This window comes from Egretta garzetta, unplaced genomic scaffold (genome assembly GCF_000687185.1).
Source record: "Egretta garzetta isolate BGI_Z169 unplaced genomic scaffold, ASM68718v1 scaffold122, whole genome shotgun sequence".
Taxonomy (NCBI): Eukaryota; Metazoa; Chordata; class Aves; order Pelecaniformes; family Ardeidae; genus Egretta; species Egretta garzetta.
The window spans coordinates 479,240-493,816 of NW_009258886.1; the positions used below are offsets into that span (position 1 = coordinate 479,240).

The 14,577-nt window shown below is 40.0% G+C and overlaps 1 protein-coding gene across 3 annotated transcripts in view; it reads left to right on the top strand.

Moving 5' to 3' along the window:
• The window catches only part of AFDN (afadin, adherens junction formation factor), a 91,320-nt gene extending 77,411 nt beyond the window's left edge, over positions 1-13,909 (top strand). For 2 of the 3 annotated variants that reach the window (XM_035889635.1, XM_009633988.2), the window contains exons 29-32: positions 5,631-5,759; positions 7,898-8,189; positions 12,505-12,589; positions 13,765-13,909. In XM_035889635.1, the coding sequence (XP_035745528.1) occupies positions 5,631-5,759; positions 7,898-8,189; positions 12,505-12,589; positions 13,765-13,909 (651 nt within the window). Of the gene's footprint in view, positions 1-5,624; positions 5,760-7,897; positions 8,190-12,504; positions 12,590-13,764 lie in introns of all 3 variants that reach the window. The other variant, XM_009633989.2, reaches the window with a different exon arrangement.
• The last annotated feature ends 668 nt before the right edge of the window (positions 13,910-14,577 follow it).

Here is a 14,577-nt window from a genome sequence, read left to right on the forward strand (position 1 = left end):
AACTAGCTCTGTGATATGCTGAATGTCTTCTGTTTGTTTATCTTGAAAAGTAAGCTTAATTCTGTGATAAGCAATTTTTAAAAATTCTTGAGAAACGTTTGCATGTGCGTATTTTGATATTCACAAATGCCTATCGGCTTGAGTAGTGTTTGAGTTCAGGATTGTTCTGGCAACTTGATTTCCTAAACTTACTCTTCTCATACTTACTGGAGTCTGCATTGCTTTCCTTTTTTTCTTGTGGCTAACTTTATTACTGTGTAAAACAATAGATACCTCAGACTTGGAAACTGAAGAAAGGAAAAGCTAAAAATATCTTTGGCAAACGGGTTGTATTAAAGCCCAGCATCGCTAACATGTAATTTGTAGCACACAGGCAGTTACCTATGGGCATAAAAAAATCCATGTACAACTGCATTTTAACAAACAGTGTCTTTAAAATTTTACTGTAGCAAGGCTAAAAAAAAAAAGCCATGTGTCATTAATAGAAAGCCAGTTGTATTGCGTAACGTATCAGTCTTCTCTGCAAGTGCTGGATTCAAAATACAGTTTGTGCATAAAGTTCTTCCAGCATTTTGGAACATTTTGAAATTAAAAAAGAACAGTTGTCTTGAACTGAAGCGATGTTTGCATTTGGATCCGTTTCACTGCCTATTCAACCAGAGATGCAATAAGTAGCATCTCTGGAGAAATACTGAGGTTTTGAATGAGTCACACTGATAACTGATAAACATTTTGGATTATTTGATTGTTTTCATTTCTGTATTTCAGGATTATGTCAATTCAGTTCCTCGTTCTAAAGCAGCTGACTTAACAAATAAAAGAAAATGCTTTTGAAATAGCGCAAGTCTAACCTATCTTTATTTTCACTGTGCTTCTCTTCTTTTTTTCCCCTTTCTTACTACCTGCAGCAGACTGCTGTGCCAGCAATCTCTGTTCTAGATTTGGTATGTTTGTTTCTTTCTCTTCAATATCTCTTTCCCATTTCAATTTCCTGATATTATTAATAACCACCCTATGTGCTTTGATGATTTGGCATCTTCGGGTGTTCAAAAATCATTGTGATACAATAAGCACTAAGTTAACTGTAAGCATGCATGTGAATGTTTCCAGACGTGGTGACTCCTTTCCCTGTGTTTCCTTCCTTTCAGACGTTGTGTTCTGCTTGCAGGCTTGATTTGTTTGTTGTAGCAGTGGTCAAATATAAAACTGTGTATTTGATGTTTTGTGCAATTGCGTTTATAAAAATCTTACTAAGCACTTTGAATGAACAAGTCGTGAGGTAAGATTTTCCCCCTTCCCTTCCCCACCCCTGTAGCTTTTAGAAGAGCTCTAGCAATGTCAATTCTTCCCAGTCTGAAGTGAAATTGTCCTGAGAGCTTAATACTGCAGGTTACTGACTCAGCATGTGCTGAAGCCCCATTGTTTACAGGTGTTACAATCTTCTCATTAAAGTCAAAATGGATTGTAAACTCAGAAATTACTTCAGAACTGATATTTCCAAGTAGGTCACATAAACATGCAATTATTAAGTTACCATATAATTTCAGTTACAGTTGGTTAATACCATTCTCTTGCATCAAAAACATGACAGACTTCTAAATTGCAGCAGTAATTGTATGACTCAAACTAACTCTCCATTTTACTGCTCTCATTGGAAATGGGAACATTTAAAAAAAAGTTCTGTAGTCTTATAGACAAGAAATACATCCCCTTCAACGTGTATCATTAGGATAACAATTTGAAAGAAGGGCAATGCTTGCAGGTCCTGGTAGTATAATTATTTTGTGCTGCTGGAAAAAAATGTAAACATGACTTAAAAATATAAATTTGGATATTCAGCACTGCTTTATTTTTTTTAAAAAGTCACCTTTTAAAACGCATACTTCAGATAACTTAGACTATCTAAGGTGTTCGGTTCTGTATCAGTGTGGTACATTAGTGTTAAGCAGTTGACAGCAGGGAAACAGGTGAAGCTTTCTCAATTAATGGGCAAGCCAGGAGTCATGGGTTTTTCAGACTTAGTATCTAACAATATTTTTTTCTTATTACTACTCCTGTAATTTTTTGCTTAAGTCTTGGTCTCCAGAGCTGTGGCTGTAAACTTCTGGATCTCTCTGTGACAGGAGGTTGTAAAGGCAGACAGTATCATCAGCTTTAAAAATGGATTACGCAAATTCATAGACATCATGCCTGTAAAAAGCTACTCAAAGGATTACACAAGGCTGTACCAGCTGACATCTCTAGTGCCACGCTGAATGCTGGGGAAATTAGAAGAGGTGGCCAGGCTTGTGTGCAGCTCTTCTTGCTGCGGTCAGAGAGAGAATACTGCACTAGATGGATGCATGGCCTGAATCAGTTGAGGATTTATTATGTTCATAAACTTCACGTTAAAAAAAGAAAGCAAGCTAATTCTGCAATAGATGCTGTTGAATGCTATACCCAGCAAATGCCTCTTTTTCCTAATTTCATCATTTTCATGCTGTTCACGTGACTTTCTGGGCATAGTTGCATCTATCCTATACTACTTCATCTACTCAAGAAATTACTTTGTAGTTTCTAGAGGAGAAAAAAGAATACACTTTAGAATGCTCCATGCTTTTTTTCTGTATGTCTAACATGAGTATTGGTGATAGCTGTTCTGCTGATTAAGAGGCTGATGAAAGGTGATGAATAGTTAATGCATGAATTGTCAGCTTGGCTGGCGTTTGTCTTTTTAAATTCCCTGGGCCACTAACAGATCTGACCCAACTTTAGTTGTCATAAATAAATAGATATAAATGTAAAGTTCTTCTGGAACTTCTTTTAAAGGATTCTAAGCAGCGCTTGGAGAAATGAATTTTGTCTGGAATCTGAGACTTCCTGGGTGCCTGCCAGGCCCGTGAATATCTTCACATTTCTGATAAGGAGCTGATGGGCTGCTCTGTTATGAGGAGCAATAGCTCAGAAGAAAGGTGCCCTTTCCTTGCCCTCTTCTCAGTACGAGCGGTGCTGCACACATGTGTTGGCGGTAGGGGGACAGAGTCGTGCGGCTGAGCGAACCCATGGCACTTTCAGGAGAGCTGGGACAAAGCAGGGGGAAAGAATTAGTGCTTTGTGCTTAGCTGCTTGGCTAAGCTTGGGCAAATGCTCTCCTCCGTCACTCTGGCTGTACGGATCAGTTGTTTCTACCTGTTACAGTATAAACACGTGCTGCTTTGGAGGCAGCCTGGAAGTACGGTAAATCACATGAAAACATGGTTTTTAAACTTAGAGAAGAACTAACCGGGATAGAGAAGTACTGAATCCAGATACTCAACTTGGGAATCTGACAACCCTCTTACTAGAAATGGGACATGCAGCTACCTTTCCTTAGCATCTTGAAAATTAGGGAGTTTGGGTTTGAGCTGGGTACCGTTGTGCACACTTGCAAACCCAAACCACTTCCAAGTGCTCTGGTGTGCCTCACCGTCCCACCGCTCCCTGCCTTGGTCTGGGAGTGCTCCCAGGTAGAAACTAGTTACTAATCATAAAGAAATTAAATGTCACTCTGTTACAGTTGCTCTATTCCTGCTTGTGCCTTCCCTATCATTTTGGGCCTTTTCACTAGGTGTTATGTTTAGAGTAGCCTCTGACCAGGATACAGTTGTCTTTGCAATTCTTTCAGTTCAGATGTTGACAACAGCTCCCAGGTGGGCACCCTGCCCAATTTTCCCTTCTTTCTTTGGTTATAAAATAAAATAAAACTTCCCCTTTAATTTAGTTTGAAATACTTTCTTGTTACAGTGCATTTGAATAGTAGAAATATTTGCTCCTAAGCAAAAAGGCATCCGTGCCGTAACCTGGGATCAGGAACATATTCAGGGTTTTTCTCTAAATGCAATTGGGACAGAGTCAAGGAGTTTTCGTGTACTTTTTCACTGTGCAGTTTTTGCTGCCTTGTGGGTTTTTTTGGGTGGCTGGTTTGATTTTTTTTTTTAAAGAGGAAATTGCTTCTCTCCTATAAACTCTTTTGAATTACTAGCTGTCTTTCCTTTTGACAGCAATATTATCTTCTTTCCTAAAATAGTGCCTTTTTAATAACCAAGACAAGTAGAGGTCTTAATCCAAGCAGGGAGTTGGTTAACTGCTTTATTCCCTGCTCTACCGTGTATACTGAGCTTGATCTTTATCTCTATGTCATTTTCGGTTAGGAATTACAAGTTTTAGGCCTAAATATGGGGAATTTACTTGCAGGTAGCATCCTCTACTATACGTTTGCCAAATTCCTGCCTAAATGAAATGAATTAATTTTCTTCTTCAGCTTTCATGCTCAAAAATGGTGGTTTTTAACACTTTAATTTGAAGTGTTTTCACCTTAATTAGTCTGTATAGCTGCTTGAAGATGTAGAAGGCAAATGTTTTCAGAATTACCAAGATCATAAGATACCCATAACACAAATACTACATGAACAGTGACCAGAAAATTAGTCCCCCCCCAGAAAAAAGTTTGGTTTTTAGAATTGATTGGAATACTGATTAGAAAACCTAATCTTCTCTAAAGCACATTTCCTGTTAATTAATTAGAAGGGAGAGATACCTACATGAAGGTTGCCCTCACAAAGTCTATTAGAACTAAATTTCTCTTACTATATCATTATTGCTTTGTGTCTTAAGGGCCTTTCTCTGTAAATGAAACTGGATTGTAAAAACAAATCCAGGAGTAGAGAAGTATCTGTGTTACGTGCAGCTTATGGGAAGATAAACCAACCAGTCAGTACAAATGATCTTGGGGCAGAGGGAATCACTTGAGAACATAGGCTGCAGCAAGTAATAACACAGCATGTAGTCCAGTTAATTTCTACTTGTGAATATTATTGTGCCAATGAATATTCCTGTCCGTCAAGGGCTTAGATACTGTTCGCTTTAGAGAACAATGCAAAGTTTGGATTGTTGTGCAATTTTATTTGTGCAGCGTTTACCGCAAGCATCTATAAACCAGTATTGTCTGTTGGACATCGGTTGTTCATGTGAGCTGTTTAATCTCAGTCAAAGATTTCTTTGCCTCACTCTCTGCATTTTCTAAAACGCATCTGCTGCAGATACAGTGGGAGATTTTATTTATCTCCTGAGACTATTTGCAGGCTTGCTGAATGAGCCTGTTACTTTAAACAGATTGACCCTTTGACTAATGAGTCATGATTTTTCCGGTGCTTAAATACTAATCCAAAATGAAAAGCCAATTGCCTGCTGGAGCTGTGGACTGTTGGTTCCAAGTATTTAATTTCACTTTACTGTACCTATGAGACTATGGTTGCTGAAGCTGTCTGGAAAGTGAGTCACCTCAGTCTTCTAGGGGTTCATATGTGACTGCTAGAAATGTCTCCCTGTGTGTTTTGTGCTTTTATGTATGTAGTTCTGCGCTTTTTGGGGGGGAAGAGGGCGTTGGTTTTTTATGGTTGGTTTTTTGGTTTGTTTGGGGTTTTTTTATGGAAACCAATGTAACAAAGCATACTCTTAACAGCTGGAAATTGTATTGATTTATCTGTAGGATAGCATTTTCTACCGAATGAGTTACTTCTAGATGCAGTTACTTGGGTTACATTATCTTTTTTTGACCCATCTTATCCACACGAGTGACGAAAAAATTAAAGACCCGTCTCTGTTAGTTACAGGATGAAGAACGCAGACGGCAGCAGCAGTTGGAAGAAATGCGCAAGCGAGAAGCAGAAGACAGGGCCAGGCAGGAAGAAGAGCGCCGACAGCAAGAGGAGGAGCGGACCAGAAGAGAGGCTGAAGAAAAGGTTGTGGTCTTCCGAGTGCTGCAGGGGTTCTTACAGACCTCTCCTCTTAGCCTGGCCAGTAACAGCTCAGTGTTGGGTCCGTAGGGGTTAAACACGCTAGCCCTGGTGATAACACTCATGGCCTAAGGCTTCGGTTTATCCAGTATAACACAGAAAGTATTTAAACAAATATCCCAGATATGGTGCTATTGCAGAACTCGTACTGTAAGCTTACCAGCTGAAGGTTTTTAGCCGTGGCAAGGGCTTGCCTTCAGAGCCTTTCCTGAAAGTTATGGCAGAAATCAATTACCTCCTGGTTTCCTTCACCCCCCAACATGACTTGCCTAAGATCTTTATTATAATGGCTGAGTTAGTGGTGTTGGGTTTTGCTGTGTCTCAGAGATGGCATTTAAATATTTTTGCAGTAATTGTTTTATATAAATACAGAGGGAGAGAGAGAAATATGAAATACAGTGGAGTGGAGATGAGTACTCCATGTTGTCTTTTGTGTTTGGACTATGGGAGGAAAACGAATTGGTTTGTAGAAAGGAAGTAAATAATTTTAACAGATAAGTCACTGTGCAATGAAACAGATTCTGAAAATTCAGGCTCCTAGGTTCCTTCAGAACATTATACGTGAATTTGAGAAGCTTTATTGTTCAAAACTGGAAGACAAAGCACCTCATTTGACTCTTAGTGTGTTTAAGAACCTCTTCCTAGAGAAAGAACACTTCAGGCTGAAGACTTGCCTGTTAGTAACGCTGACTTCAGAATGAAGAAAGAGGGCTAGCCTTTACTGTTACGAGAAATTCCATCTTGGAAGATTGAGCAAATATATTTAAGAAGAACCCCACGTAGATATATCCACTTTGTTAATTTGTTTAGTTAGATTGTTTTCAAGCTTTGTTAGACTGTTTTCCATAGGCAGTATGGGTTGATGAGTAGAAGAAAGCTAAGCTGGGGTGGTAAAAGGTGAGAATTGACGAAGGTGTATCTGGACTGAGAAAAGTATTTAAAAATAAACCAACTCAGGCTTTCTTATTTTCTGACAATGATGCAGCCAGATGACATTTGGATCACGGGGTTTTCACTGGCAGATCTTGACTGAGACACTCGTACATCTACCAGCTCAGAACTCGGTACCATCTGACCACCACAGTGGTTTTAGGGAGTAGTACAAGGAGTTGAGTTTCATGTCTTTGCTCTAGATGAAAGAAATCAGACTTATTTAATTTTTTTTAGGATAACTGACTCATGGTGTTGAGCAGATAGATAAGCAGATAAAGTGGTTTTTTTGAACACATGGATTAAAACCAGAAAAGGTGGTGGTTCAAAATGTCAGGTATTCCCAGCAGAAGTTATACCATGCTTAGACAAAAGGTTTTTTGTAACATATGGTTTCCAAATACATGTTTTAATTAGTTATCAAGATACTGAATAGACCTTTGTATTAATTTACAATGTGGCTTAGACAAGAGCTGAGCAGAATTAAATGCTATTTAGTTTAAAACAGTAAAAACCTTTTCAACTGGAAAAATACATAGAAGATATTTCATGGCCTTTTAAATGGTCAGTAGCCTCATATAAATATCATTAGCATAGTTTTTTAAAAAACAGTTATTTGATATCTGTTTCACAAAAGTTCTTTGTAATTTGATTTCTATGTGAAAGTAGTTTTCCTGGTATTTATACTAGAAGCGTTGTTCGGAGTCATCTAGTCCAAGGCTCTGTTGATGAATTTACATTGTATGAGCACGCAGCAAAATTACAAAGTTCCTTTTTTAAGATGGTAGTTAATTTTAGTTATTTCCCTCTCCCACAGATTCTTTACAGCTGTAGTAACTCTACCCCTTATTACCTTAGTTAAGTTTTGAGTAATAAATGCTGGAATCACCCTTAGTTCAGGCAGGCAGCTGCCGTGGTTACCAGAGGCAGTGGTAAATCTGGAAATAACAGCAACGCTGTGTTACAGGACGGCTGCTGGTTTTTTCACAGTAGTAAATATTCTTTGTATGAGTCCATACAGATGCCCTGCTTACTGCCAGAAAAGGAGACACAAAAAAAAATGATGTTTGTAGCTCAGTGACGGAAAACTTAAACCTCTCTTGAAACGTCTTGTCTTTCTGACCACTGTGTTTCTGTTTCCTCTGGCCTTACAGAGGCGACAGGAAGAGGAGTATTACAGTCGCTTAGAGGCTGAAAGGCGCAGGCAGCACGATGAAGCAGAACGAAGATTACTGGAACCTGACGAGCCTGGTCTGTACAGACCTCCGCTTCCACGGGAATATGAACTCCCATCCCCAACCCCTTCATCTAACGCTCCTCCTCCCCCACCTCAGCGAAACACCTCTTACCTCAAAACACAGGTCCTCTCCCCTGACACGATTTATACTGCCAAGTTTGTTGCATACAATGATGATGATGAGGAGGAGGAGGATTCCAGTCTAGCAGGTCAGGATAAGTACTCCAGCACAAGAAAATCTTATGGTGACTTTCCTCCTGCCACCCTTAAGCCACAGCAGCCCTCCCGCCAGCCTCGCCCAGTTTCAGATGGCCTCTTTCTTTCCAACTCATTCCAGCCATCTCCGGTCAATGCCAACAGTACTACTGCCAAAAAAAGCCAGCCCCAGCCCCCACCAAACAAACCGAGTGTCATCCATGCCAGCAGCTCTAAAGGTAGACACCAGGAAATCAATCGTCTCTACAGAACTCTCCTCACGTTTTCAACTCTGGTGCTGTAGATTGAATCGCTTACTTCGTGATTTATTTTTTTCCCCACTTCAATCACTATTTTCACTATGGTGATCTAACTTAAATCCTGATATTAATATAAATCCTCCAATTTGTGATTGTCTTGATCTCTCAAATTTCCCTGTTCCTTACCCAAACTCTTCAAAAGCAAAAATTCCATCTTTCACACAATGAATCAGCAATGATTTTAACTGTTACTCAACCAATTCAAAGTACTGTTGGTTTTGGCTTCCATCCTGTATCTTTCAGTGATTTGTGTTGTATGACTGACCGCTGGTTACTCAGGGCATCTGGAAGTGCACCATTCTTGAACACAGGAAACCTTTTCTAATGGGTTCACGGACAGAGCTTATCTTCTCCTTTCGTTATTGGTACCAGGGTTCTCTTCTTTAATAATATGTGCAAATGGCTTTAAAAACGACCTTGGTAGACGTAGTTCTTAAATATACAAGCACCAAGAGACATTTAGGACATGCAGTCGGTTCGTGTATTAGCCCCCATTCCTGTACTTCTGATTTGTACAGTGCCATTTTCTTGTGAAGAGAGACAAAAATGTAAATTTCATCATGGTGCTTTTTGCCTTAATCCATCCCTCCCCTTCTGCACCCCAGTATTTCTTTGTCTCCTCATCTTGTTTCTTTTATAACTGCAAGTGGGCAACTATAATGGAGTTTAACTTCAAGTAGAGCTCTAGCTGCTAGTAACTTCAGCACCGTATTTTATCTGCAGAGTTCTAATTTAGCTATACTCATGGATTCAAAGGTAATTCAGTCCAAAGTTCCGTGCTAAAATTTTTTTAAACAGCTGCCTGTGTAGATACCACTAATAAATTCGCAGTTTATTAATATTTGTCTTTAAATAGCAGCATCTGCCAGTGCTTCCCCTGCATTTGTTTTCTTCTGTATTCTTCTGAAGGGAATGCTGGCCGTGACATTCCCCTAGTTCGTTCTTTTCACTTGTGCTGGAAGTCAACAAATGCCTGACAACCAAATCCAGCCGATCAGATCATCCTTCGGAAATGCAGAGGGTAGCAAGTCACCTGAGATAGCAAGGGAAAAAGTGTTTATGCTGGCTTCTAGCCAAATGGTGATTCAAGTCTCGGTGACCAATGTGGAAGCCTACGATATGGTATATCCCTGATCACCTTTTTGTCCACCTAACTAGTTAGGAAAATCACTTTCTTTAATCAGAGGTGTGGTGTGCCCTGGTCATAGGGAGCATACGAGAGCCTCGGAATAGGTTCCGTCTATCAGAAGCACTTCTAATCCAGCTGCAGTGGTGTATGAATCTGATTTAGGATGCGTGTGAAGTCATTCAGGTATGTGATGCTCCGAGCTTCCTGTCGTTCACTTAAGGCTCAAGTCATCATTTTCCAGCAAGGCATCCTTCCCTTTGCAGGACAAATTGGCTTCTGCTACAGCTGGGCTGATTCCAGTGCCGAAGCGAAGCTCTGCACAGCATTGTGCAGTTTCAGTATTGCTGAAGGGACAGCATTTTAGCTCAGTTATAATTACTGTCCAGCTGCTACAGTTGGTGCTTAGCAGCCTCACTGTTTGGGGTCAGTGCAGCACCCAAACTGCATAAAAAGTATCCACACTGATACTTGTTTAAAGGAAAAAAAAAAACCAACACAACCCTGTTTGTTTATCCTGGTGTTGCCTGTGAGATCTCGTCACGTAGTAGTCCCTATGGATCCTGCAAGCCTGTCTGTCACTCCCTGTCTGGCTCTGTCATACGTTCCAAATCTTAAAGGAAGGTGAGGGAAGGGTTTAGCTCAGTGTGTTGTCATTAGACTGGAATATAAGTAGACACACTGTACGCTACCTGCTATGTGCTACCATTGCAATGCAAATAATTCCATTATGCCTACCTGCCATGCATGCGAGCCCACCAATAAACCCACAACCAGTGATCCCAAATCAAAGTTTTGTATCAGGAGGAGTCTAGCTTCTGAGCACCTTATATCATGCAGAATTAATGAGTTAAAATAAGGTGAAAGTGAGGAAATATGCAGAAAAGATTCTTTTTAAGCACTGTGACTGACGATGTTGTTAGTTTGCTCTTAGGAACATTCTGAAACAGCGGGCATATGCCATGGAACTTTCGTACTTTGTGTACTGAATTTTTGTTCTTTGAAAGGACTTTCTTTTTCTAGGCATTCTTACTTGAAACTGAACATAATAGAGTGTAAAATGTGCTTTCCATCACAACACGCAGGCTTCCAAAGGCCCTGGCTTCCCTTCTTTATTTGGCACTTTGAAGGCTGCACATGTAGTGAATTAAGTAACTCTAGAACCATCAGTTGCTGGTTGTCACCACCACTCTTCCTGCCTCCCATCGTCCACAGCCCAGAATGCCATTTCATATGTAATTGCATTTCCCAGTCCTGCTTTCTGTTAATTTTAATGGAAAAATGAATCTCAGGGAAGTGAAATGTTCAGTGATATTTTTTGTGTGTGCGCGTTTGTTTTTCCTGGAAAACAATCAGAACGACAAGCTACAAAGATTGGCTTAGGGTTTTGGTAACCGTTAAGGAGTATTGTAGTATGATGCTTCGCCTTTAATAACCTAATTCATAAACCATACAACTAATTCTGAATACTCTTTATCTCATAATTTTTAAAATAGCCATGAGAACAGGTTAACTTCACCTGATTGCTCAAGCTTCTATGAAGACTGCCTGCGTAACGTACAAAGCCGTTTGCACAAAATGCAGAATTCACCGTGCAGTTTACCATCTCCCATCTCGCTGACTCTCTTACATTACTGTCCTTCACAGCTCTTCTCTGTTCTGAATGTTAACTCTAGTAAACCACGCTTCTGCAAATTTTGCTCTCGTACCTTCTTCCACTGGGTCTGTCAACTAACCAAAAAAAAAAAGCCTAACACCCAAATCAAAGCCACTGTCCTGAAGCAGGTGGAAGTGTGAACCACAGCATGTGGATCCAGACTTTTCAAAGTCGGGAAGGTGCTACTTGTACTTGTGTTAAGACTCAATGTCTGGAAGGGAAAAAAAACCTTCGTGTGCCTGGCGTACCTAGTATGATTTGGTCAGCCACAAATTTTTGGCGGAAAAAACTTTAGCCTACAACACGCTAGCTAAATTTGCTTGTGTGTGCCAGCCTCCTGTATCTCTCTCATTGAATATTTATGAGAAGTTACGTATACCAGTGGAAGAAGCAAACATTTCCTTCTGTACCAAAGAAGGTTCACAAGACATAACACGTACAATATTGAGACCAGAACTGTCTGAAGACAAATCTGAGTATCGTGCTGATGCTTGTTTTTACTCCTTTCCTGACAGCTCTTAAGAGAACATGGTCTTAAATATAGATTAAATTATTACACTTTTTTTGATTGGAAAGAAAAGGTTTTGTCTTGTGGCCTTTAGAAAGAATTAATACAATGTGTAAAACCTGTGTGTTTTATCAACTTCAAGTGAAGGTGCAGTGCTGCAAGGTTCTTGCTTGAAATTTAAATTTAAGGGGAGGAAGGGGGCATTTTCTGAGTGATCCAGCTTCCTTAATCAGACTAAAGAGAGACAGAAATTCTGACTCTGCTGAATTGCGACGATGGTGTATAGTAATCCTAGCTTACCTGTAGGCTCCTAAAGAACGTAGCTGCAGCTAACTCGCTTCCTGTGGAGCTTGTTACAGGACAACGAAGTGTGGTGTTGCTCTTCCCGTCAGTCTCCTCGAACAACTTCTGTCTTACAGTAAACCATAATAAGATAAAGACCATGATTTGAAATGTGCTGGATAATCTAAACAAAGTGTGTTCCGACTCAAAATTAGGAATAGAAAAAACACAGCTGTTTTGAGGAGGCTAGAATTTAGTAGTACTGGTTTTAAGTCTCCTACAGGTCAGGTGACCCTCTAAATTTATTTCTAAATTTATTTCTGATTCGAGCTTGAGATTATTTCTTGAAAGAAGCACTGCACCTTTTACAGAAATACATTATAAAACGTCTGTGTTATAACTGCAGTCCTTCAACTTACTTTTTCTTTTGCACAAGGAATAAATTCGTACACTGGATCTACAGGAGCAGCTGTCGGGGCCCATGAAGTTTATCGGGATCCAAGAGACAAAAGATCTAAAAGGTGACATGCGGGAGGCCATTAACTTTTATACACCTGGCTTGGCTAACTTCTGCAGTACTTTCTGTTACTATTGTTGTTGTTGTAGCCCATCTCTCTGGGCTATTCACGAGTTCTGCAGTTGGCCCTGGAGTATCATGGGTTACTCCCTAAAATACAAGTAGGTTCTCCCCAAGTCTTCAGGTGATCTGAAGTACTGCTTCACAGCAGCAAATTTCAGTGCCACAATGGAGTAAATTCAAAAAAATGTTGTAAATTAACAACTTCAACTCTTCTAGGTGTATTTATAAATCTTGAACGTACCTCTCAAGTGGGATTCGTACCAAATTTTTAATAAACATAATAATATGGGATTTAGCATATATGTGAGTGGCAAGCTTTACTGTGTAGCGAACTGAAGACGCGGCTGGGCTTGGCCGGGATGCTGTAGAAGCTCTCAGGCCAGTTCCCGCATTTTAAAATGGCATGTTTCAGTGGAGTGTGCGGAGCAGAGACCTCTCGCAGCTGAAGTGAAACCTCTTCTGATCAAGAAACAGAAGTGTATATTAAAGCTGTATTATATGAGAGTTAATTACATATGTAAAGTATCGTTACAACTCAGAATGATTTGAGATCTTCACTGCGGTGGTCAGAAACATGTCATAGAAAAAGTGGTTTGCCACAAGGCTAAGAAATAAGCGCACGAGCTTAGGCAACGATTGCACTTGGAAGCTTTGCCAGGAGAGAATGAAATCGAGAGGTGTCGCAGCCACTACAGCATGCCTCGGTGCTAGTCGCTTTGCTTACCGAGACATCAAAGCTTTGTATTCCAGTGCTTTTTCCTAGACAGGTGCCAGCACAGACAGGCTTGCTGATTTTAGCCCTAGCAGCAGTGCTGTGCCAATACAGACAGAGCCTGAGTTTACGCCCGCGCTTCGCTTTGAAGGCCAACGAGCAGTTCTGTTCATGTTGGTGTGCCAGGGATGGCTCACGAGCCATTCATTTGTCTAAGTGATAGCACGGTATCAGGATTAAAGGTATGTGGGGAACAAAACCTTGCAGAACGCTAAACGGAGAATCTTTTGCTGTAGTCTAAAAAGCTACCAGTCAGTACGCGTCACTAAGAATTACTGTATTTAAGGATATTGTAGATAAGAATTCTAACAAAGACTTTATTTATTTTTTTTCTTCCTTTCCAGTCAAGAGGCAGATTTACCTGGAGCACCAGAAAACTTGACGTTCAGGGAACGCCAGCGACTTTTTTCACAGGGTCAGGATGTATCCAATAAAGTAAAAGCTTCTAGGAAATTAATGGAACTGGAAAATGAGTTGAACACAAAGTAAGATTAAAGCACCTTATCAGATGTAACTGAAGATCTCTAAATTGAGGGATTGAGATGGGGGGCACACTACTAATGAACAGAAAATGAATGTTTTCTGAAAGGAGTGACTTTGATTCCTCTATATCTAAGACTGTTAATTAAGATTTAGAGATGTTGCAGTAGCAAGAAAACTGATTACTTTGCCAGGAGCTTGTGGTTTATACAATGAAAGCACTGTAAAATTTTAACGATATGAAATCACGTGAAGGTAACTTTTTTTTTTTTTCTCCTTTCTGTTTTGGGGGTTAAGTTCTTGTGCACCAGACCAAGTAGCACTTGTCAAAGATAAGTTCTGTTTCCTGGTGTTTTACAGACACACTTTTGTTTTAGCTGCTGAGCAGAGAGAGTGAGAATAGCTTGAACTGCCTAAACTAAACTGTGCACTAGAAATGAGTGTTTTAGTTTGTTTGATAAGACGCCAATATCTGGGCCACCTTAAATAAGACTTTATATGCAAGTTTGATGTACTGTATGGTGTTCATCCAATGATCAGCATATCAATACAGATCTTAACCATTACTTAGTCCTGGAGTAACACGCATCCTGTAGGTAGAACCTTGGAATAAAAACATTTCTAGTCCTACGTATTTGTTGGGTCTAAAATGGTTGCGTAAGAATTTATCTGTAGTT